This window comes from Cygnus atratus, chromosome 7, assembly GCF_013377495.2.
Source record: "Cygnus atratus isolate AKBS03 ecotype Queensland, Australia chromosome 7, CAtr_DNAZoo_HiC_assembly, whole genome shotgun sequence".
Classification (NCBI taxonomy): domain Eukaryota; kingdom Metazoa; phylum Chordata; class Aves; order Anseriformes; family Anatidae; genus Cygnus; species Cygnus atratus.
Genome location: NC_066368.1, coordinates 8,796,486 through 8,822,679, shown reverse-complemented (window position 1 = coordinate 8,822,679; position 26,194 = coordinate 8,796,486). Strand labels below are relative to the sequence as shown.

The 26,194-nt window shown below is 40.3% G+C and overlaps 1 protein-coding gene across 3 annotated transcripts in view; it reads right to left on the bottom strand.

Moving 5' to 3' along the window:
* ABLIM1 (actin binding LIM protein 1) overlaps positions 1 to 26,194 on the bottom strand; it is a 189,900-nt gene that overhangs the window by 33,768 nt on the left and 129,938 nt on the right. For all 3 annotated transcript variants that reach the window (XR_007708546.1, XR_007708547.1, XM_050711882.1), the window contains exons 7-11: positions 22,080 to 22,167; positions 17,409 to 17,467; positions 7,024 to 7,101; positions 4,444 to 4,599; positions 374 to 409 (exon numbers count right to left, since the gene is read on the bottom strand). Coding sequence is in view for 1 of the 3 variants with exons in the window: in XM_050711882.1 (XP_050567839.1) it covers positions 374 to 409; positions 4,444 to 4,599; positions 7,024 to 7,101; positions 17,409 to 17,467; positions 22,080 to 22,167 (417 nt within the window). In the remaining 2 variants the exon portion in view is untranslated. The remainder of the gene's footprint in view (positions 1 to 373; positions 410 to 4,443; positions 4,600 to 7,023; positions 7,102 to 17,408; positions 17,468 to 22,079; positions 22,168 to 26,194) is intronic.

The window sequence follows — 26,194 nt, the reverse complement described above, 5'->3', positions numbered from 1 at the left end:
TACAAATGTTTTAGTAGCAACCATGTCTTCTTATTTAAATGTTTAGAGCGGCGTTTTAGCTCATGTCAGTCATCCGTCTCCGGAGATCCTGCCTGTGGCAACCAGAAGAATCAATGTACAAGAAGTGACCTCTGCTGGACAAGTGGCTCTGCTTTATAGACAACAATTGGGTAGCAGCACGAGCTTCATTTCTCATACAATCTGACAATGAAAGCTTAATGTTTTCTTTTTAGAGTTAATTTTCCTTAAATTTCAATATTCAGAAAACATTTCTACGTAGCAAAAAGAGATCAAATGGGTAACAAAATCAACACCTGCATTTGCTGAAGTGAGCTATTGTAATCATAGTAAGATTATGTTCCACCAAACTTACTTCTGCAGAAGGGGTAGGTGATAATGTCCTTGGAGACTGCAAAGATACAAAAAAAAAAAAGTAAGGTTACAGAATCATCACGGCATGTTTTGGGCTAGAAAATGGCAACCCAGACATATAAAATGGCAATGAAGACATAACTGAGGCCATTGTAACACCGTAACTTGCTTTTTCCACATTGCTCAGGAACTGGTCCATAAATCATTGAAGCAATTAAAGTCTCTGGGAGAATCTTTATAAGTGTGATTAATTCAGTCAAATATCATGCAACAACACCTCTCAACCATCTAATCATTGTGGTAGTTAAAGCATATCTGTAGAGATCAGAATCAGAAAGGGTTATTAATTTAATAAGCATGCTTGTTATGAAGAAATCTTTAAAGTGGAAATCAAAAGTAAATAATCTTAACTCAAAGCTTTGCATGGCGCCAGAAGTAGAGAATGACTTCCAGGATGAAGCACACTGTTCCTCCAACACACATACTCTGGCAAAAATCTCCTTTTCCTCAAGGTCTTACATTTCACAGCCAATGCAAAGCAGCACGTAGTTGTCACCAACATTTCTTTGATATGATCTCTCTCTAAGTTAGCTTTGTATTCATCCATAGTTATGCAAGGAGAACAGACAGGAATTACAGTATGTATATTGAAAGAAGTATGCAAAAGCCAGCGGTAAGAAATACGCGCAATAGTTATGAAGCGTTTCTATTACAGAGATAGGGAAACTGAGGCAAGACGTGCCTTTAGAAATGAAGCATAAGATCATGCGTAAACTGGTGGTACAAACAAGAATAAAGTCTATGTATGATTACCAGTTATGTGTCTTTAATCACAAGACAATTTGAAGCTGGAAGACCAGGATTTAAAATATTTATTCTTTTATGCATTAAGTTTCCATATTACTTAATTGCCATAGCAAACATGGCAAGAGATTATGCTTTTAAATATGACCACAGTTGTTACAGGACGACATAGCTGTTAAGATAATGTCTCAGCACCAAAACTGCTGATTCTGGTTTAACTATTACAATAATGCACAACAATAGTTAGTGTAAAATGTATGCTCAATTTCTGGTAATAACCAGAAATTCACCTCTACATTTTGCAGTGTGAGACCATTAACTCTCACAGAGCTGGTAACACTGGTGATTACTGTAAATAAACAAATTTCCATAATCTGTTGAGGTTGCCTACTTGCTCAGGCAATGTAAATGGTTGTCACAGGAATCTAAGACCGGGAAGGCAACCCAGAAAGTGACTTGCTGATTCCATGACCAACATTTCAGGTATTTCCACTCCATCACTAACTGACATCATCTCGTTGCTTTTTGGGAAATGGAACCACCCTCTGCAGCCAACTCATTATTTCATCACGCATAGGTGAACTGCTGTATCTCAAATTCTGAGTCATGCTTCTTCAGAGCTTATGAAGGCTTTTAAAATCTGTTCTGTTGCACAAATCTTTACACTAGTCAGTTCAAAATACGGCCATTGTTCTCAGCTGACAGAATACTAAAAATAGAGAACGCACAGGGTAACGTTGCTTCTCTCAATATTTACGCAGCAAAAGTCAGAGCTGATGAGAGACTTGATTCCTGTGCTAACCAGGTTGCTGCTAACGGGGCAGAAGTTAACCTGAGCAACTTTGACTTTCTAGAAATTTTATCACTGCATTAAGGGTCAGCCTCAATAGCAAAAAAAAAAAAAAAATGTACTGATTTCAAGCAAACACATCTTCAAACAGCCACAGAGCACCAGAAGGCTCATTTCTCATCTGTTTTGTGTGAGAAACTAAACCACCTCTTCACGACCTTCTTGCTGCTGGTGGATCTTTAACTAAAATGTCCAGCTCCCGCTAGATGGTGCTGTGGGAAAGTGTTTCTCATCACAGATTTATAGAAAAACAAGATTGGGATTTAACCGAACACCACACATTATTGGTGAGAAACTTTTCAATGCATTTCCCTTTCATTTCAATAAAGAAGAATGTCTCGTGCTGTCTTCGCACTTTCTGTAGCTGAAGTACACAATTTTCTTGTAGTTTATTCCCTGTAATTTAAGGTTTGTTTCCACTACTGGATTAATTTTGGTTGCTCTTACACACCTGCCTTGTACACATGCACATCTTTCTTACCTGAGTTTGATTTTTTTATATATATTTTTTAATTTATGTAAAGGGCATTTCTAGGGTGCAAGCTTAAAGTCAGGCTCACATTTTATTTAATCCCACCACATATAAACACTTTAGAAAAAGAACGCAGGCTAAATTGCTTAAAGTCTGTAAATCCCTGCCACGACTAAACGTGTTACCTCCTTTGCTTTTTAAAGATGATGGTAACTGATATTCGAAGATTAAGTGTCACTCATATACAACAACACAAACACAAATTAAGAGATCACTCCACCCGTGATGGGCTTGTGCTTTCATTAGGGAAAGGGAAGGGAGGAGAAACAGGCACAGAGAGGCGAGGTGAATTGCCCAAGGTCACAGTAGTCACCAGTAGCATTGAGTAGAAAACCCAGATCTCTTGAAAAGATGTAGAGAACCATTTTGTTTCAAGAACAAATTTCTGTAGTCACCAGAAATTAATTGGATTTAATGCTGGTGATAATACAGGGTAAGAAAACCCCAAAGGCTTTTGCTTATTCCCAGAACAAGCATAATGGCAGACAGTTTCCAACATATGCCTTTATCAGTGAGCAGCATCCCCTTAAGGATTAACAAAACTGGGTGAAATCAGTTCTTCCTTTGTGACTAACAAGAGATTTGTGTTTGTAGATGGTTCTGTGGAATGGCTCAGATCTGTTGGAACTGGTCAGAGATCACCAACGCATCTCACAGGAGTTATGAATCATACGTCAGCTGGATTCGCTGCCAGCCTGAATTTGAGAGCAGAAGTTCTGTAATATTCTGACCTGTTAATCACCTATTGTATTCCTGAGCTGAACAGTCTCCTGAATTTCCTCAAGTTAACTTATAATATAGCTCATAATTTAAGATTAGTCCTATGAAATATCAATGAACAAAGTACAAAAGCAGAGAAAACCGATCTATTGATGAGAAGAATGCTTTGCTAAGAGAGATTATCTTAGTCACTTCAAACCATCTGTGCCTGAATGCTCTACTGTACTTCCTTTTTCCTCAGCATATCTTCATACTTAATTCAGTTACTGTCAGCTAAAGTCACCGAGATAGCAAAGAAGTCTATTTCCACACCCATTAGATTTGCATTCTGGAAATTAGATTTACAGTCAACTGGTAATACCTGACTAAACCTGCTTCATGATCTGCATTTGAACGGTGTTAATAGTGGTTGCAGGTATAGAAGGTCAGCTGAGAAAACTGAGGGACCCTACAACCTGAAAGATATCTTTAAATACAAATTTAAGAAAATAAATGAGATGATTGTTTCTCTTGTTGCAGGATAAAAGAATCTACTAAATGTCAGGAGTTTACAATGTGAGGCAGCTATTTCCATACTGCAACTAACCTGCTTTTCCTGGTGGAAGAGCATTTCATCCTGACCTATTTCAAATTTTATCCCGTATGTATCTCTGGCAAAGTGCTCTGGAAATATATTTCCCTTTGGCATGCAAGAGAGAAAGCATTCTGCAGCTCTTAATCCTGTTACTGCCACAGAACATTATGGTATTCCTCATATTCTGTTATGAGCATTGGTGCTCTAAAGCAACGTGCCTGGTACAGAGCACAACACCAAGCTGGCTTTTGCCTCGTGGTCTGGATTTTGCTGCACCCAAAGGCTAGAATATGCATGTGAATTATGAGCAGAGACACACACAAATGGCCTGCAACCTGCTCCCCGTTCCTCTGCCAGCAGCTGGTGTTAATGCAGGCAAGAAGTGGACCTGTGTGTTTACCTGTGCAGCTTCCCCACATAACGCATCGTCACGACTGTCCCCATTAAGCCCAGATCAAACACAAAAAGCACTTTGAACAGCAGCAGCAACAATTCTAAAGCGTCGATTAGAAATTATTTCAAAAGAGGATAGAAGCGTAGCAGGCTTTGAGTAAAGCTTATAGCAGAATGGGTTGCTTGTCGGTTCATTACCTCTCCAAGACTCTGTCTCTCCTGTCTGTCCTCGTAGGCGGAAGTGTAGAATGGCTCATAAGTAATTAGGTCTGGACGTTCAATGTCATAAATGGCCTTGACTTTGGGAATGGCTGCTAAATCCTTGTAATCAAGGATCTCATTGTCTACTTTTGCCTGAAGGTCAAAGACAGAACATAAATTAACTTACACAAATGCACTGGTAATTTCTATTTTACACAATTTATGATTTTGTGTATTTGTTATCACACTGTTGCCATGGAAAACCCTTTTTGGCACTCTACGCACAAAGTGGCTGCTTCTGTTTCTTCTCCAAGTGGGCCTCCCTCTAAAAGCACACAGTGTTTTCTGAACTTAGGAAAGAAAGAACATTGCATATACAGATGTCACACAAAAGTTGCTTATCAACAGTACCGAGCTGGAAACTTCAGCTCCACAAATGACTCGTTTTGTGGCCTAAGGCAAGTCATTTCACCTCCGCTCTTATTTTCCCATCTGCAAAATGTGCGATAATATTAATTTAGATTGCAGATCACAGAGACTGTGAGAGGATTCCATGCAGGAGACCACAGACAGAACGCCAACCTATAAATCTGCACACGAGAGGAAATACAACTCATTACAAGGAAATAAAATGGCAAGCAGGACTAGTTGTCAGGACTAGGCATCAAACTGCCAACTGAAATCATTATATTGTACTCATCACTTAACCTATGTGCAAACTTCTAACTATAGCATTTGTTGCTTACTAACAGGATACCATGTAGTACTAACATTGACTATTTTCTCACTAAAACTGCGAGATGTTCTTAACTAGTTTGAAACTGGGAGTAGGAAATCAGTTCTAAAAAGACAGTTGTGGCCATCAGAGGGAGCTGGAAAGAGGTCTTACATATTGTTTAGGCAGCTAATATTTTCTCTTAAAAGAAAACTTGTTAAAAAAAATCACCATACGTTCTTAACTACATTACAAAAGTAAACTTGATTTTTAAAGCTAATAGGGAATATTCAATTTGCTTTTCACCTTTTCTACTAGGTATTTTAGTTATCCATAGGAGGCTGCACAAGAAAACAAGGCTGATCTGTTTCTACTCGCATTCAGTTCTGTTCTGCCTGAGTACTAGCACATAATGTCTTTATATTTAAGTGAATTTACCTTCCTGAGCCCTTCTAACAACCACTAGTCTTGGCGGTTCTTAAATAATGCCATAAATTAAATACAATACAAAATACTTCTGATTGAGAAACAAGGCTTGAAATAGTTAGGAAATCCACTTTTTAAAAACATCCTCAAATCTGTTTAGTTTTGACTCACCAGGTATAACAAAGTACCATAAGCCAATTTAACCCTTGATAAATAGGTAGTTATACTAACGTGTAATGTTTTTACCGCAGTCTGTTAAAGAGCTGCAAATATGTCTGGACATTTTAAATCCAGTGTAAATTACCATAGATACTTTCATAGACCCCAGATGTTGCCCTATAGACTCAGTTGTGTAGCAACAGGTGAAGCTACAGCTTATGCAGGTGATATTACCAAAAGGATGATGGCAGTTCTCCAGGACATGCTCTGTGGTTTGACAGCTGCAGTGTGAACACTTTAGACATATTAGCTGTTTTTTTAGGTTGTTGTTGAAATGCACTGAAGAACTAGCACTTATCTCAAACTCAGGACTTGAGATCTGTAATTTTGGTAATTTTTCTGCGTTATAATACATGTAACAAATAAATCTGTATGCCTTACATTTTCACCTACATAATCTTAAGGTTATCTACAAAATGAGTGATTCAGTATTAAGTGCAGGTAACAGAAAAGAAAGTCTGCCCTGTATCTGCTGCTTCTTCCGAACATAACCTTCGTCCTTGACCCCTCATAATGGACTCTCTCTCAGTAACTTGCCTTCCTGTCATTTTCTTCTTAGCTATTATTTTCCACTTCTCCCTTGGATATTGTGCAGGTTGTCTGGAGCGTGTTTTATATGAGGACAAAGGCTATATGGACTCTTAAATGCATGCAAGTTCTTGAAAGTGTAGGTTATATGCATTGAAATACAGTAAGTCTGAGAAGGTTGAGCTGTTTTGTTATTCATCCAGGTACAGCTGATTTCATACTCTGCCTCCTTAGAACCAAACTTAGTAGATGATTTCTTCCGACCCTGGAAACTCCTCTGCCAAGAAAAGAAGGGCACTGACAATACTGAAGTATAGTGGTAAATACTAAAAGCGGTGTTAGAAGAGGAGAAAAAAAAATAACTCCTTTGAAATGTTGAGCCAAACTTTCTGTGAATGTATTTCCAACTGCAATTTCTAAGATCTGGTCAGGCAGCTGACCTGTCTGCCTTCTGTCCATCTTCACATCACCAAGTGGCTTCAGGAGATTTACTAAATCTTTATGTGGCCTGGAAAAAGCCTGCCCTGCCCTTGAAATTCTGTGGTGATAAAAACTACCCCTGTAATGGTGCTGAGAATTTTAACAATTTAACCACTGAAATGAAGGTATTAGCATCAGTATAGAAGTGTTTTATTTCAGCATGAAGTATTTCATATTCAAGCAGCTCATTCATCAGAAGAAATACTTACATAGATAGTGTGGCCTGGTGAGCCAGGTATACTGGAACCTGGTCTGGAATAAATACTTTCTGATGATGTTCTCGTAGGCTGAAAAACAAACAGGAACTTTTCAGAGCCACCTGAAGCAATTAACATTGGTAACTTTGGTTTTAAGTGAAGAAATCTGCACACATCTTGAAATCAACCGCATTTTGGGAAAAAAAAAAGTCAAGACAAATGCAAGCATTCTGGCATATTTCACAATTTTATGAGGCAGGTGTTGGCTTTTTTTTTTTTTTTCAGGGGAAGGAGTGTTGTGAGGGAGGAAGGAGGTTTTCTAAATCATACGGTGTAAAAGACTGACAACAATGATGAACAAAACAAAACGACACCTGCCAGAGACACTGCAAGTAGCCATATAATGTACAGCTCAGGACAGTCCTGATGGTCACTTTATCAAAATGTTAGTTCACAAACAGCTAGAGATTATCAGCAGCCATTGGCTCAGCAGCCAAAATTGTTGAGAGGAGCGCAGCACACACGTCATTGCTTTCCAGGTGTTCAGTCACTGGATTTCCATTATGAATATGGAATTGAATTTGGCCCTTCTCAGTAGAAAGACCAGAAATCCTTGGCTTGGAGCTGTTCCCTGCATCTGCAGCACAACTTAGATGCAACCTAAAAACTAAACTATTGGTTGAAATTTCATGATTCCCCACACTGCAAAACTGATGTTTAGTGCCAACGTCCTGCAAACTGAAATTCAGGAGAACAGCTGCACCCCTACAGAGTGAGTGCTGCCGCACATTCAGAGGATTATCTAACACTACATCAGTACTGAACAGACACTGATTCCCTAGCGAAAGTTTTGTGAGAGGAGACAAAATAACTTGGCACTGAGATGTGGGGATCCTGAAAACCTGACAAATTTGAAAACCATTTATTTGATCAAAAGTCACTCAAGGTTATTGGGGCAATAACTCAAATATAGCATGCAGCAGACAAAGGTAATCAAAGATCCCACTTCCACTTGAGAAGCCATTTTTGTTCCCTAATTGACTGTGAAGAACTAACTCCTATCATAAAGTAATGCATCAGCAGATGACTCTGAGAACAGTGCAGTAGGTTGTTTCAAAGTCACCAAAAATTAAGCCTTCTTAAGCAGTCCTTACCTCTCGTCTGTTTGTGACAATGTGCTAAGGGACCTTTGAGTCACATACTGGTGAGAAACAAGACTAAACAGCTTGGGTCACTGATTTTTTCTTAGGAAATATTTGGAGTGAGCAAGGCTACTGGACATTTCTCATCCTTGAAACACTCTCAGACTCTTTCTACCTTTAATTTCATAGCCAGGAAAGCTACTGGAACCATCCTTATAAAAATGCTGAAGACTAGCTGAGGATCATACAGCAGGATTCCTCTGACTCCCTCTGTGGAAATGAGATCACCATATGCAGGGAGGGTCAAAGAAATAAAGGGCTTTGAACACATTCCACCAAAAAACGTGAAGATCCAGATCAAATAGAGAGCAGATGTGGCTATGGAATGACATGGTCACCAATCCCCTCAGGAGTACGTTTGAGAATGCCTTCTCAGCTGGACCTTTGTATGTTCCTTTCTTTTTCCCTCTGTAGCTGCAAATTCCTACATCCCAAAAGGGAGCACAGAAATTTATCAGCTGTCCTTTAGCTCCTTCCATGATGAAATCAAAGGAAAAACAAAACAAAACAGTCCCCCCCACACACTTGTTTGATGGAAACGTTTCAAGACTTAAGCTGGCTATTGCTGAGAAACACTTCATCCCCTTTTCATTTTGCCATTTCACGCCACTGAGCGAAGACACATGTAACGTGCTGCTGCAGTTGCTATGGAAAACCACTGTTTTCACTACAACACAGGGAACACCATTAAGCACTTGAGGTACTGTTAGGGGCGTCTCTGTTACCTTTCACTTTTGGCAGACATGCTTTAAGAGTTTTGTCTGATTAATTTTCCCTCTTGCAGGAAAACAAGCATGAGAGCCAGTTACGACTTCTTCTGAACTGGCACACCTTCTGGGTTGCTTTTCCCTCTGGTTCTTTGTAATCTCTTCAGGAAATCAGAATTTTTCAGCCCTTGCTTCAACTCTCAGTCTCACCTCTTAGTGTAACTGCTAAAATCTTCTTCAGCAAAGAAAAATTCCCTTGTGCTTATCACTTCAGTGAGTTTATTGAATACAGTCAGCCTAAGAAGACAGTTTCAGCAATGCCCTGCTAACAATTCTTTTATGTGCTCTTAGTTCAGGAGTACAGGAGCAGTTGCCAGATGGACTGGCAAGTCGTAGCACCTGTTCTTCATTTCCTCTCCGTGCTTCTGCTCCAAGTTCCTCATTACTATCCCATTAACACGGCCACGAGCCAGATTTGACACTCTCTAAAACCAGTTTTCTATTTTCTGTAACAGTTCCTGTGTACAGCAGTTTAACCTGGAGCGTCTGATGAAGTTCCACGTTCCCCAGGCAGGATGCCACCCTACCTGAGCACATGTGGGTTATCTGCTGAGCATCTGAATGCAAGCAGACCTGCTACTCTGCGCTTCCTCCATCAGCTCCCAGCCCTTTATCTGGACTGATTTTATAACATACCCTTGAAGACAGTGCACGGAAGAGGACTTCTGCATCTACTTTCGTTCTTGCTGCCTCACTTTGCCCTACTTGTTTTGAATTACACAGGCTGTTGCCATCGCAGATGGCTATTCTCTGTAGACTCTGCTGTTTCCCATATGGTCTGGAATCCTTCACAGATTTGCACCTTCCCCTAAATACGACTGCTCTGCATTGAAGACCATTTCTGCTCTTTGCCTTAACAAACCTACATTGAAGATCCCTTGATATAAACTGTTAGTTTTGCAAAGTTTTAGGCTATTAGACAACTATAGCAACCAAGAGGCCTATAACAACTCCTGACTGAAAATCTGTGGCTGGGTATGGCTTTTATTATATTGTACGTTATGTTCTCATTATCAGTCGAGAAACCCTGTCTCTGTAGCACTGTTGTGACTTTACTACTTAAACAGGTGACAAGAGACACATTGGCTGATGAATTCTCTACTGATGTAACTGGTGTAAATCCCATCCTAGAGAAGAGCTGGATAAGAGCACAGGTTAAAACTGGAACAGCGGCAAACCCTGACCTTCACTGGAGATGTCACATGAGCATCTCTTAAACACATACAGATAAGAAAACGAGAGACTTCTTTAATATGAATGCATTCCTCTAGAGGTATTTCATCCCATCACAACAGACCTGGGACACTTGTTCTATACTCCCAGCAACAAAGTTAAGCTGGCTTACTTCTGCAAATGGATCTGGAATATTCTTTGCATGACCGTGCTTGTTCTTTAAGGATTCAAACAGAGCTTTTCACACTGTCACTTTTTTCAGAGAAATTTAAATCAAATCTTTGTTAAGAACTACAACTATTTTTTTCTTGTGGCATGGTCGTTCTCCACATTTTTTAACTGTAGAAAAGTTGTTTCTTTTTTCTTTCCTCCTCCATCCAAATGGATGTAACACTGGTAAATATATTCACATGGGATGTCTGTACCACATATAGGAAGTTTGCGAATGCATATGAAAAAAACAAACAATAGAAGTTCATACATATCATTAAGGTAGCTAAGGGAAAGAACCAAATCACAAAGTAGCTGAAATATCTGTAAGACTTCTCCGTATTTCCCACTTTATTCACAGACATTTTTATGTTTTTGATCTTCATTTCATGCATTTGTCCTCAATGCAAAAGTTCTTTACCAACTTCATTTGCAGACTGGCAGAGGTAACACCAACTGTCATGCTCTTGATGCTCATCCTGTTAGGTTCATTGTGAATTTTAATGCTCAGTTATCATACCACCCATGCATATGGCCCAAATTAATTAACTTGTTATTTTATTATTAGATTACAAAGCTTAACATGTTCATCTGCATTTACCTCAGCTTGTCATGTCATCATGCATGGCACATCATCTAAATACATAACTTCTTTCAAGAAAAACATCCACACTAGAGCCATTCACATCATCCAGATACTGCTGTAATGTGGTGGCTGTGGCTTTTTGAAGTACAGATGTTCAAAAGCATGCTCTACAATAACTAAGTGCAGGCAACCAGATCAAAACTGATCCCAAGAACATCTGGCCAAACAGATGCACTATTGTTTAACAAAGGCATCGTCAGCGTTGTTTACAGTACCTGCCTTAGTTTTTTGATAGAGTTCATTATGCAAGGCGGTGATAATAGCTGCAGAAAAATGAATATGTTTTCACTTAATAACATGTAGCAGCACAGTTTAAGCAAATTCTCTAAACCTCAGAAGCTACTGTAAGTGAAGCCTATTTATAAATAAGCTAAAAAGAAGATTAGGGTGTAATTTATTCTACTCAGCAGCCACAACTTTGCAATAGCAAAGAATTTGACAGTCCCAGTGCAATACTTGCTACTGGAAGTACCTGCTTCAGCAACTGTAAGGCTTTACAGAGGATAGAAGTTTTTTAGGTCTTGGAACCAGGGCTCCTTGGAGACAGGTTTCCCATGGATTTCAGTAATTTTCAATGGCAGTGTACAAGACCAATAACGCACTTCAGTGCTACAGCATTCATTGTGCCTGTCTGCCAGTTGAACTGTGCCCTTCTTACAAGTGTGTTACCTTCAAATGCACAGAGTACTTCAGTATTTCTCTTCCTTAAAAATCTACAATATGTGCGCACCATGACAAAGCTAGCGAAAAGGTTTAGTTCAAAGTCACACAGACACATATTAATAGGTTACAAGAATTTTTTCTTCCCTTTCTAGACAAAAAGGCCAGAAAGGAGAAGGAATTTTCAGCACAGTCATTGAAGACACACTGCTACCATATGTAAGATCTTTTACAAGACTACTCATGCAAATGTAGTCTTCACCAAAAGTAACCTGAGTGGAAAGCAGAAAAAAAATGAAGTGGAAAGTCCAGAACATACTAAATTCAATGGTCAATTTCTTATAGAATTCACAAGATTTGGTTTACTTCCTCAAAAATTCTTAAAAGAACTTTTTTTGTGTGTGTGTGTGTGATAGGTAGCAAGTATGGTTTTAAAAACACTACAGTCATCTTTTAACTTAAGACATTTTCCCCTACAAGCTAGTTATTTCAATTTGCTGGGTTCCTTCTTACATTTAGCAAACAATTAACCCCAGTAAACATGGGTCTCAGTCCACAGACAGCCGCTCATGGCAAACGATAAGCTGCACGAGGTTTATATTTCTTTTATGTTTCTTTATACCTTTTATGTTCCCTTATATTCTTTTCCTTTCTTTCTTGCACTGCCTTTGGCATCTAACTCCTAGCGAAATGCCTAACTTCTAACTCCCACTGATTTCAATGGAAGCTCCAGAACTCAAGTTTGGCAGCTCAGCACTTTTGTTGGGCTGGTCGTAGACGGTGGTTTTGATGCCTGATGTGTGATCACTGCATCAGTGGCATTTAAAGTACTTGGAGTAAAGTTCTGTTTGAATCACACACCAAGGATTGTCTTCTCCGCATTATGTACACCATCCAAACAGTTTTCAGCAGGGTTATCATGTGATGAAGAGCTGCAGTAGGCATACACCTTCTCCTGTCTTGCCTGTAATCTGCCACCATATTAGTAATAAAACACACATACAAAATGGAACTCATTGGCAGCAGGTTCATCCGAGGCTCAAAACGTCTTCTAACTACAGTACCAAAGTTTGTTCATAGATCTAAGAGACTGTCAGGTATTTCTGTTTCTGGCTAAGATTTTGTGACCCGTTTCCCACTAGCTGTTTGGTACTCAGCTCAGTCACAAAGTCTCAGAACTCTGAAGTCAAGATCCAGGGACCTACAGGATCTTTGAAGTATGCACCTTCATCAACAGGTGCATACTTCAGAGAAACAAGAAACATTAACAAGACTGAACCGCCATGGTCTGGAAAAGGCTGCAGATAATATTTACAAAACATGCATGCTCTGGCTTACTATGTGCAAAAGGCGTTTGCATCAAGCATGCTCTGGTAAAGTTAAAACTGTAATTTTAATGTAGATTAAAGCCTTTGGCCCGTCTTTACAGCAACAGCAGTGATAGCATCTTTGTGTCTACTCTGCAGAAGAACACTTAAAGCCAAAATCTGCCTTGAATTACACTTGTATAATCAGCCTGTAAATCTAAGCAGCATTAAATACTGACTAAATTTACACAAGAGGATATCATCTGACCCTAAGCTACTTGTATCCTATACAGTCTACAAAGCAAGAAAGAGAACATACCTTGATTTTGGCATGGGCCGCTCATATTTTTCCTTGCATATTTTTCTAATACATTGGATAAGATTCATTTTTCAATCCTAAGGCTCCTGGATTTCAACATTGGAAACTCAGACTCCTGCATGCTAAACTGACTGCAAGAAGCCACTACACTGGCCTAAAAGATGAGCAGAACAGTCCCCCAGATTGCTTTCTTTAGTCTCCAATATCAGATTCCATAAAGCCTAAACGTGCAGAGACAATGCCCTCCTTAGGAGCCATGATAACATAACTTTGTAGCTTTATTTTCTTGATATATATTCTGTAGATAAGAGAGAGCACATTCAAGAGGGGTTAATGCATTGCAACATCCAAGTGAACTCTGTGAAGTCCTGTGCAGGACAAAGGGCACAGGGCTGGCAGTGACCGCTATTGAATCACAGCGCTGTATTCAGCCACGTAACGCTGCTCTGCAGACTGCATCTAACAAATATCCTGCCCTGGCTGATGATACAACTGCCTTGTGATGAGAGATGTGAAGGCAGTGTGAGCAGACACACTGAGAGTCCAGTGGCACGGATTCTATCAGCTCGTCTGGCTACAGCTAGCCTGTACTAAGTCCATATCTGCACATTTTTACTTCATTATTGGGTGAAAGCTGTACAACCAGACAGCAGATACAACCGACAAAGAAGCAATGCTCTGAATGAGAAGAAACAGAAGTAGGTGGTGGTCTCAGGTGCACACCAAACTCAAGGAAGTCTGAAAGCAGAACAATCAAGAAGGGACAACCTCCTAACGCCAACATGGATGTGCTGCTGACTATGGAGAGGCCAAATGCTCTGGGGCAGTGCCCAGGACATGCCCAAACCCAGCTTTTTGTAAATATTTTCTCAACTGAAGTTTTCATCTGTATTTGGTCAATAATTATAAAAACAAAAATGATATAACTGATAGCATTTTTCTCTCTAAAAAACATAAACCATTGTTCATGGAAACCTGACTTCTTCCCTTTAAAGTCAGACACTTTTTTTACCATTTTCATTTGCTTCATATTTGCACTCTAATTTTTTCCTTCAGAAGAAAAACTTTCTATGGCACTGGAAGAAAAATACTGCAACCCGCAAAAGCTCAAATTAATCTAAAAAAATAAATTAAGCATTTCATTAAAAGAAATGAAAACGTGAGAATTAACAAACACTGGACTACATGATGCAAAATACAGAATCAGTGCCCAGGGTGGCAAGTGAGAGCAGGAAAGTTATGTGGCAGAAGTAGTAGCAAGCACAGCAAATGACAATAACCAAGAATCTTCTCAGTAAAGAAGATTGTTATCAACACTGAAAACACAACAGCAAACCTCTGCAGAGCGTGGTCTGCGCAGAACCAGACTCTTTGGATAAAAGAACTCAGATGAGGAATGCTGTCATGAAACAGAAAAGGGAAAAAGAAGAGTGAAAAGGAAAATAGTTTCCCCAGCCCATAAGATTTATGTTACTTATTGGTCCCTGTAGAATCACAAACCACCAGACAGTTGTTAAAAACAAAATAAACACCACCAACAAAAACTAAGCAATATATATTCTTGTTGTATACACACGACTGCTTTACTTTGCTTGTTTTGTCTTTATAATCCTCTACAAAAAATCCAGGAGGAAGACCTTAACCATTTGTATGAACTCCATCTGAAATACTAACCAGCTAAAGTGTTGATTAGTTTATATCACAAATCAGTTTCTGCTGGAAAACAGAACTTGCTGAAAACTTCTGAAGTGACTTCCACGATAAAAGGGCATTTTTTTTTGTTTTGCTCTACTGGGAAAGGAAACTCAGCAGAGCAGAGAGGCCTTGTCACCGGCTTTTTGCAGAACCACCAGTATATCTAGGCCTGACCATGAAAGTGGTTTTATCTCATATTTGACAACTCACAAACCAGATTCTGATTCTCATATCAGGTTGAAATCTACACAACCAAGAAACTGACAGCGAATCAAACCACAGTTCATAATTTAGTGGTGACATGTTCAAATAGCACATAGTTCTGCCAGTTGTTTAATATGTTTCTGTACCTACCTTTTTGCTACTGCCTTCATTTGAGCCTGCCGAATGAAACATTTGGCAAAGTCATCTAAATGAACTTAAGTGATCAAGTGAACTCAAACTGATTTTAAAATAAGGTGTCTGATACTTGCAGAATACATACAGACTATCTGTGATGTAAAGCTGAAGCTAAAAATCCTCTCTCTCTCCAGCTATCTTCAATATATTGCATTTCCTGATACCCTTTAAAGACATTTGAAACCTCTGCATAGAAGATCTCCAGGAATAAGGTAGCCTTGGATAGCTTTGCCATAACATTTCTCATGTTCCCCTAATAAGCATTCTCTCACTTCATTTGTCTTAAATTTCCTGAAAGAACTCACTTATGCAAAGTCTTGCAGGTGGGTGAATTTATTTACTTCATTCACTTCAATTAAAATCAGCTGAAGAGGAAGAAGATTCACATGCTTAAATGTGTAATGGAAAAATGGAGAAGATACTTGAAGAGGACTTGACAATTTCCATGGGGAATGGAAATAAATCAACTGAGTTATAAGGCCAGCTTGGAGAAGGTTCATAAGGGCAGCACTGTAGTCAGGAATGCTTTGATAAGGCTTTTGGGTCCAAGTGAAAGGGAGGTATTGTACCCCAGCCATTCACTGCTAAGCGTAAGCATTCTGACACTTAAGCAGGGCCAAAGCCTTGTCTTACATTCAAATTGTTAAATGAGGAAGAAAATCCAGAGCAGCATAAAAAGTACTGTGGTAATTAGTTAACATTAATAAGGGAGCAATCTAATTCTTTGGAGATCTCTCTTTACCTTCTAATTACTGAGTGCTGGCATAAACAATCTGTCTGCTCCTTGGGTGATGCAACAGCCCCACGCCTATTCTGGAGGTAACGTGGTAAAGTTACAGCTGGTGTACACTATGATAAGAGCGTCACTGAGAACAATATTTATGCAAGTGACATAATGCTGCATGCTGGAAACCAAAGGCCAGGAGACAGACTTCTGAGAACAGCCAGGGAGCTTACTGACTTCCTAAGTTTCCAAGCCTGCATCACACCCACCTCTTTGCAGCTGACAGGACCGGGTACAAAATCCAGAGAATTTTATGAAGAAAGTTTCATAGGCATTTTTAATACTGGGTCACCTGTGGCCAGTTCTACTTCTGTATTATCAGTACAACCCACACTAATGTGAACTCTGATCAAGAAACAGTTATCAGTATGCTACCTACGTTCATAGTAAATTTGCAGAACAGTGCACCTGGCCTGGGTTTCCTGTGAACAACCCACAGGTAGAACAAAACCCACAGGATAACCTCCATGCCAGTGCCTCTCATTTTCCTTGGCTGACAGACCTTCTACACATTTTATTCACATGAAGTCTCTAATATTCATATTCAGAAAAATTAACAAAGTTCAAAGAAACTACTGAGACATCAAAGAGAGTAAATTGTCCAGAAGGCAAATTAGTGAATATAGGCTTAACATTAAAATTGCATGCAAAAAATCCAGGCTATAATGTTTATCCGTGCAATGTTATTCCCATCAAAGATTTAATCCAGAAACCTTGTAGGGATATGCTGAAGTGACCCCAAGGATAACTGCAACTCTTCTTGGCATTCAAATTAGGATCCCTTTAGTCTGGGTTTTATTTGGATGAAGAGTCCATCTGAGCTAAATGCTGTAAATAACTGCACAGAATGGGGTAACTATTGAGAAGTTATACAGATTTGCAAAAATACTAAGATACCTTGTAGCACTTGCTCTGTTCACATTTTCCTCTTAAAAATCTCCCCCCCCCCAAAAAAAAAAAATTAATTAAGATATAAGATTAAATGTCTTAAAGACAATGCCACGTCTGTATGTCAGTAAATGATGCTATCTTCAGATCAGTACACTGAAACAGATACGTGAAGATGGTGAGCCTAAAAATCACACCAGTACCTCTGAAGTGCTGTCACAGTTATTCTGCCAGTGTGGTGACAGCTATGCACTAAACAAACATGGACAATCAACTCTTTCAAATACAATGTCCAGTTACTGGGTGTGCAAAATATCCAGTGAGTCATTGCCACAAGTTCAGCTTACCCTTAGCTTCTCTTCGGTCTTAGTGGATTGCTTACAGTCGGGATGCCAGACAGTGGAACCTTTGGGAGGTGTAAAAAGGAGAAAAATCCTTATTCAGATTAAAACAGATGATTTCTGGTCATGAAAACTTAGTCATGAAAAGAGAACCCCTTCACTGTATCTGACTGTGAAAGAGGAACACAAGTGAAACAAACCAAACCCTCAGCCCACCTACAGCAGCCCCTTGTGGAAGCTGTCAGAGCACTTAGCACACATTTTTAATTAAGTCAAACAGCAGTAAGCAGCAAGAAAGGCAGCCAGCACCAGCTGGAAGAACTGAAAGAGTAAGGGTTCTTCTGGTGAGGATGGAGGGCAAGGGCCATGGCGACCTGATCTGCTCTTCCTTTATGCATATTCCCTTATGCTCTTCCACCACGCATAAAAAGGAAGCTCTGGTTACAAGCCCACCAATACCGGCAAAGTCTGACGACTTCCTTGAGCAGTAGGTGCCGTGCTCAGTTATTGCGAAACATTGAGAAATATCACCTCTTCCCTACAACTATGCAAAATGCAACAGGAAAAGCTTACATGGAGCAAAATTAGAAAAAATTCACAACACAGCAGTCAGTGCTGTAAATAACTTCGTGCCCACTGCACCAAGCTGGAGAAGCCAGTACGACATTTGGCATGAAGCAGTACGTGAAGGAGCCTCTCTCGAGATCCAAGTGTACCGTACTTGTCACTGGCACACACATCGCTTCTGCTCCTTGCTCTGTGAGGTCAGTGGCATGTGTTGTACTGGCATTTCTGCACGGCACGTTCCAGCCTCACATCCTTTAAAAAAAATTCAAGGTCTCCACTGTTTGTGTTCCAAAACATGGGATTTTCCCTTACATTGTGAAAATGTAAATATCCATCTGTGCCCACGGGCTGAGCAGTGCCCAGGGCAAGGGGGACTTCCATTCCACTTCAGTGCTCAGGAACAGAGCATGAACTGTGGTCACTGCTGGGAAGCTGCTGGCAGGTTTTAGCCAAACTGAAATGGAGCAGAAGCTAATGCTGATTTGTAACACTGACTGCAGCTGCAGTCAAATTCAAACTTCAGTCCAGCCACTGCAAAGCCAATACTGAGCCCTGTCTGTCTGCAGGTGGGAGCTTCACCTTCACTCCGTGCACAAAGAAACCAAACAAAGGGCCGTCCAGGTCTCCTGCTGGTGAATATTAGCCCAAGTGCAGCCAGAGGACACCCCACCCTCAGAGCCACTGAGAGGTATGGGTCAGGGGCCCTGGACACTTTATTCTAACAAGCCCTTACATGCCTCAGTACAGAAGTGAAGGGCAACAGGAATGATTTCACTTCCCAGCAGCACACAGCATAATCATCATCAGAAGACTGCAGGGAACGCTGTGATTCTGGATCAGGGCCTGAGACGTTTGGCTTTGAGTCTAAGACAAGGAAGAAGAAACTGCATTTGGCAGGCGGGAACGATCAGATAACAGGGAGAAGCGTACCGAGAGCCTTCTCTGTAAACAAACAGCAGCTTCTGAGCCAGGACCCCACAGCGCCAGCAAGATCAGCAGAGAAGCATGGCCTGTGCATTTGCTGAGGAGATCAGGCAGATCGCAGCCGTCAGGAGGAAGGGAGTTCGTGCTATAGGGCTGATGAGTTAAGACTCAGAAGGTTTCAGAATTTGCAAATTCAGTTACAAGCTTCCTGCGTGACCCTAAGAAAAATGTTCTCTGCTCCTCTGTACCTCAGTTTCTTTTCTGTTAAACCATTCCCATCATCAAAGAAAAAGCTATCACTGCATTTTCAGGCAGCATTTACCACAAACTAGTCCAATCTTAGGAACACCCCGGGAGAATGCTGGAGCTGCTGAAGAGGAACAAGAAACGCAAGAAGGTTTGGATATAATTTTCATGGTGGAACTTCGTTACCAGTTGAGAGCTTTCTTTCACAAAAATGGTAAAAAGTTTTAAAAATATGAAATTGTGTAACCCAAATCAGATAGAGCAGGCACAAGAAGTAAAATGCAAATATTTTTTCATGATCCTGAAATATAACTTGTAGATTTTATTCACCCAACTGTGTCACACTATTTTGAAATGTTTGGAACTGTGTAAATTCTCAAGTTGCATTGCCCTTCCTTTTCCTAACAGAAACAGTTCAGCAAATTGTGGCTAATCCCACTCTTAATGTAAGTTTGCTCACTTGGCAGACATCAACCAACACATTCATTTATTCAGCTTTTTGCTTTGCGTGTGCCACTGATTCAGAATACAGCGCTCTAAAAAGCAGAAGCTCAGTTACACAGTGAATAAGGCTGAAAGCCTGTGTGAGAATCAAGAGCAGCAGCCCTCCGAATGCTAAGCAACATCCTAGCTCAGCAACAGCCCTCTGGGATGATCCCTATAATAAAATACTACTAAGGAAGTCCATGGGAAAGAGAGTTTCTGATGCTACTTCCTTGTTATTTTCCTGTGAGGGAGCCGGGTGAAGTCAGAGTGCTTCTGCTAGTGCTACTTAAGCCATCCTTAACACAGAAAGCCCCAGAATGGTGGGTTTGGTTTTGTGTTTTCCTTTTGCTGGTTTGCTTTTGCACATTTCTATTGCAAGTGACTAACAGAAACCTACCAGGCTCCTCTAATTATACAAAGTGGTACCAACTCAGTTTTTATGTCCAGTAGAGAGAACAACTAGAAATGAGAAGGAAGCTTCCTATTTTCATATATTTCATCGATAATGTGATTTTGGTTCTGGCTGGTTTTTATTTCAGAGAAATGCTTGGAAGGCTGTTATTCTGCACCCGAGGTAGAACAATTTGGATGGAGTCAGGATATCCATTTCAGCTGAGAGCTCTGCAGAGGAAAGGCTTTCAGGTCACCTACACTTAAAAGCATGCTGAATTCAGCAAGGAAAGCTTTGTCAGGACAGTCTGGAGTACACTCAGCAATAACATTACTTGGTCAGAAAACAGATTTATACAATAAAGCAATGCAACCTGGGCTGCTGCTCCTCCACTGAAGCACAGTGAGCGTGAGGAACATCAATTCACCTTCATGAGACAGGAGATACAGAAGTATGTGCAGCTAAGAAGAGAATGATGGCAGGTCAAGGAGCCAGGTATCTCTTCCTGTCTCATATCACCTAAACTTTTCCAGGACAAAATCTAGCCTTGTTTAAGTACCTCCTGCCTTACTGGGATCTGCACAAGTTTACACCACAGCCTGCATGTGAACTTCCATTATGTGCTGGACTGGTGCAAACTGCATCAGTTCATCCCTTGCTGCTGTTAAAATAATTTGTGAATTAATCTGCTCACCTTGAACTCTGCCTGTCCTTTATCATACTATCATGTGAAGAAACTAAGATCGCTATTTATCAGATGCTGAAACTGCTGCTTTCAAATTAGTCTTTCCAGTTTGCCATCAGAAAGCAGTAGTTCCTACCCAGCCCTCTTTCAGCCTCTCCTTGCTCTGGCAATGAAGTGCCGCTACACAACTGTGTACTCTGTGCACAGCTGGAATAAGATGATGCCTTACAAGGCCAGTGAGATGAGAAAAATGGACTGCAAGGGAGGACAAACTATAAAATAACACAAGTTAGCTTCAAAGGAATTCCTTAACAATGTTATCTAGTTTTGGAATTCCTCCAGAAGAATCTGTCTCCAGTTTTTCAGGAGATAGCTGCCATCACACTTTCATCATTTCTTTCCTATGCTTTTACAGTCCTTTCAGGTGCATCAAGTGTGTTTTCTAACATAAATACAATATACAAAATCACGATCTGTAGTTGCCTTTTCACTTAGATTTCTAGATATACAAATGCATATTCGATGTCTTGCTACCAACATTAATTAATACTACAGCAGTCAGAAAAAATAATTGTAGCTTAATACCTAATGCGCTATCTTGTGGGAAAGTAAACAGAATTCAGTTCCAGGGTATTTTTCAATCAAAGAAAGAAGCACATTCTTTTTTACGTGAAAAGATTCTGGGGAAAGAAAAAAAAAAGTGCTTCACACCTGGAAGTGAGTGCAAGACTGCTAATAATAAAAAGGAGATGAAAATGAATATATGAGAAAGAAGTGACTTCAGAAAGACAACAAATAAATATAAATGGAACTAAAAGAGATATGTGACCAGATGAACGGGAAATAGGCAAGGCAAGCAAATATAATTAGGAAGCAGAGGAGACAATCTAATGATGCGCATGGGGGATGAGATCTACGTGATTCAAAACAAGCTCACTGCAGTGTCTGGAAGTTTTTCCATTGCGTTTTACAGTTTGGAGAGTGGTCCAGAACAGCAGAGAAACTGATCAGCACAATTCAGGGGAAAATGACATGAAACCCTCTCACGTTGTCTGATATCTCATCCACCAGTCTGTGCACTAAGCTATCTGTGAGAAGCCAAATTCAGAGGCAGCCTAATAAATTTTACCCTTGCTACACAGCTTTTGAAAACACAATCTGGCTCAACTCAGGTGTAGAGTCACTGCAAAGCCACCATCATGGCCACTTACTAAAGTGAAAGAGTTAAGTAAAAAAGTTTGAGGGCACTGTAAAGAAGAAAGGATGGCTACAGTCCCCCTTGTCTGTATGGCACAGGGATAGCTTATAAAGTGCTGAGGTCTGTGACAGAAAAATTACCAAGTCTGATGTTCTGGTTTTGGAACAGAGACGTCCTTACCTTGCAGATACATTTCTTCTCCTTCTGTGAACATTTGGTTGCACCTGCTGCATCGTGCACAGCTTGGATGATAATGCTTGTCACCTGCCTAAACAAGAAAGAGAAACGAGGGATCAATGCACTGTAAACATTGCTCACAATTACACTGCTCTGTAAGCACTCCATCTACTAACAGACCACAGTCATTTTTCCTCTAGTTCACCTGTTATAATACTGCTCTGATGATGTGACAGTAGCTATGGGGACGTAAGACCTGCCGTTCTGGTTCAATCCAAAGGTCCAGTATCCTGTCCTCAACAGAGGCCAGCAGTGACTACATGGGGTAAAAGGCTACAAGAACAAGACAAGATAGAACAGCCTTTCCTCTTCACACATTCCCATTCAAGTAATCAGTGATTTAAAGACTTCCTGGTGAAAGGCTATGTCCCAGTCTCTCTATTCTCCATGATTTTGCCCAACAGCTTTTTGAATCTCACTTACCAGTCCAAAGCAATGAATGTCACACTGCAGCTAGACATTTGTGCAAACCTGCTGCCTCCTCCTTTTGCAGACAGCACGTATTTTCTCAATTGCTCCATTGTTATGGATGAGTTTAGACAATGAATGACAGTTTTCAACCTGCCATTTCATTCCTTGGCTGCTTTCCCAACACTGCTGATATGGGCAACTCCTGGGACCATTAACCTAAATCACAAATGCCTGACTTCAGAAGCTACTTGGGTGCAGGCAGCTTGAGCTGTCTGAACTATCGACCTAAAGATTCTAAATGCTCTAGATCCTGTTACCCAAATCCACTGAGTCACTTAAATACACATCTCTTCAATACAGTGATACTCATAAAAGACTAGGCTGATCAGGTTTCAAGCCTTTAAGGACATGAAAAATCAAGGCACAGATACGATTGTGATTTCTCCTTGGGAGAAACTAAGCATGCAAAGCCCACATCAGGCTTTTTGAAAAATAAATAAATAAATAAATAATGAATCCTAAAAAAAAAAAATCCAAACACTTGAATAGTGACAATTAATGGATTTAAAAGGCTTTAAAAACGTATCTGATTTCTTAACATGTTAACTTCAAATGCTTTTTCACAAAATATTCCCTATCAACTGAAATATTATATGCATAACACCGGTCTGCAGCATAGGGCTGCGAATATTGAATGGGTTTCCAAGGTAGATCTCCAACTCAGACAGCTCAGCACTCACCAGTAGAAGCTGACATCCTTCTCTGCACTTTCTGCCGTGCACAATCAATATTGTATATACAAAGGAACAGGAATTTTATCTGTGTTTGGTAAAAAATAATCCCAACTTTTGAGCACTCCTCAAATTCTTCAGCAGAGTGAGGGCCCACAGAGCTGCTTGTCACAAGCAATTTCAGGCATATTTCATTTAAAGATGATGCCAAGCCCATGTCCTGGAAACTGCTCCCAGTTAATGAGATATAAAAAATTCCTAACAAGACTGAATCACTGCCGGAAAGCATCTTGTCCAAACAGGAAGACAATGATTACAAAAATATATATGAACTCATAGAACAGGAATCTTTTCTGGGCTCGCCTGTCTCATCCAACTACAGCATATCTCTGCTGCATAAGAGAGCTCAGATTTTCAATAGGCACATGGATTTTTCTGAAATAAATTCATAGCTTCTCAAAACGTATTCAGTAGGGTAACTAAGAAGCTGTATAGTCTGAACTGGGAAGAGTACAGGTCCTGTTATATAATTATTAATTAACCCCTGACATATCCCATCTGAGATGGGGCCACGTCTCATGAGATGTTATCCAAATTCCCAGACACAAAAGACTGAAACAACACTGGTCAAAAGCTTTTGTAATTTCAGTTAACTGCCAAAAAGTCTGTACATTGATGCTGTCAGATTAATCAGGCTTTATAAAGAAATAATTCCCTACCAAGAACGCCAATAGTAAACTACGGCAATGGAGTTTTAATGGATCCAGCAGAAATATCTATAACGTGAAAGCACCATGCTGTGTGGACAATAGAAATCAGGCATTCACATCCAAACAGTTTCAGCTTCTGTTCTTCCAAGCTTTGATGTGTGTGTGTTTTAGGAACAGAATGACATGAAACCCCAATGTATTAATCAAATGTTGCATTGCACTGTCGCAAGCAAAACTGCTAAATTCTTTGATTGTTGGGTACTTATTCTGGCAGTAGCCCAGGCTTCTGATTTTTGAGTTCCTTATTTTGCAGTTAATTCACAACAACTTGGGTCAGTAATTTCTACTAGCTCCATTCATCCTTTGTCCTAAAAGGATCTGTATCTGGTCTACCTGGTGCTAATACTGGCGAGTCTTTCACTTGCCGTGATCAGCTGACAAACATGCCATTTGTTTTTCTCCTCATCACAAAGCTCTTCTTAAGGACACCTGGTACATCTGTCAGTTGATTATGACTTCTATAAGCAGCCTACACATTTGAAAAAGTCGGGTTATTTACAGGAGAAACAAATCCAGGATTCATCACAATATTGTGCGTAAACCTGTGGCCACTCTGAAGCTTCCCACCCCCCAGAAAAACCTCCAATATGCTACTGTTAATGTAATTTATATGATGTACACATCTCTAAAACAGCCGAAATGTTTATCAGATCTCTCCCCAAGGCTGTAACAACTGGCCAGATGTTAGCCCAGTGCGAGCGGTGATGAAGGAACACCACGCCCCTGCTAACAGACGCTTGCTAAGTGGAAGCACTAACCCATCCCGCACTAGCCAGGTTTTGCTGGAGTTTTGTATCACAGCAGCTGCAGATGTTGCTGAATGCTTCAAAACCAGTTTCATCCATTTTCTACCTCAGTAGTGTTTCTATGACTCTTCAGCGGGTATCCACTAGGAACCAATCTGCATCTCAGCTAACCCAGGGCTAATCTTGCTAAGCCTGACTTGCCATCATCGTCTGAAAAAGCTGGTTGCTAAAAATCAGTCATTACAACCTATTAGGAAAAACTTCAGGATCTACAGGGAATGAAATATTCACGCTTTTCAGATATATTTTTTCTTTTTTTTTTTTTTTCTAGCTCTTAGGCTACTAAACCCACATTCAGCACAGTCAGCGTGAAGTCTCCTGTAACCACATGCTGCTGTACTGGGGGCTGTAAGGCTTACAGCTCAGCCCTGCTGGCAGTACCAAGCACCATTACTCAGTGCACATTTGCCCTGAAGATTCTTCAGCTGAAGTGTAAGAGGCTTAAAGGCACTTGCCTTCCCACTATGCCTCGCTCTCCTTACCCCTTCCCAAGTTCACTTCATGTCCAGAAATGTCTTGCAGTTGGTTTGCTACTCAAAAACTTCTCAGCTGGCATCTTGCACCCTGCTGACAGCAACAAATCACTTCTTGTTCAAAAAAACAGCTATTCAGTCTTTGGGGACTTAAAGCCAAAACTGTACCGTTTCTCATAGGTGTCAGGGAAGGCAATCATGGGTCGCACGAAAAAATTTAAACACAAATGACTCCAACCCAGAAGATACAAATACAGCTGCACGCAAGCCGATGTAACGTGCTCCAGAAGCCAGCCTCAGTCCCTGCTTTGAGCACACCCAGCCCTAATCCCAGGACCACAGTACTTCAAAGGCCAAGTACCACACTCTTGGAGTCCATCTCCTCCCTCATGCTGTACCCACAGCTCCCACAAGACCAACTTTTATTTTCTCAATGCTTGTAGAGCTCCAGTCTGATTAAATAAATGTTTTTCTCTTTGGTGAACGTGAGAGTTTAAGATTTCCTATTACTCATGCCTTCAGTCCTGTTCTTTCCAGCACAACGGTGAACAAGAGCCAGAAAGGACAATAACAAGAATCCCACCAGGAGTGCTCACGTGCCAGTGGGTCTGGTGGAGGAAGAACTAATTACCAACAGACATTTTCTGTTGGCCAAAAGACACAATTAAGTGCATTTTTGCTGTGTTACATTTGCACAGCTGCACTCACTCTCCATTCAAAGATATCCTAGCAATCACCTGACAAACAGCTATTAAACACGTAGAAAGCTTCATTTTTCTAATACAACTTAAATGCAAAAAAAAAAAGATACGTAGTTTTAAGAGTACTTTAAAAAGTTTTTTTTTTTTTTTTTTTTTTTAACGAAGA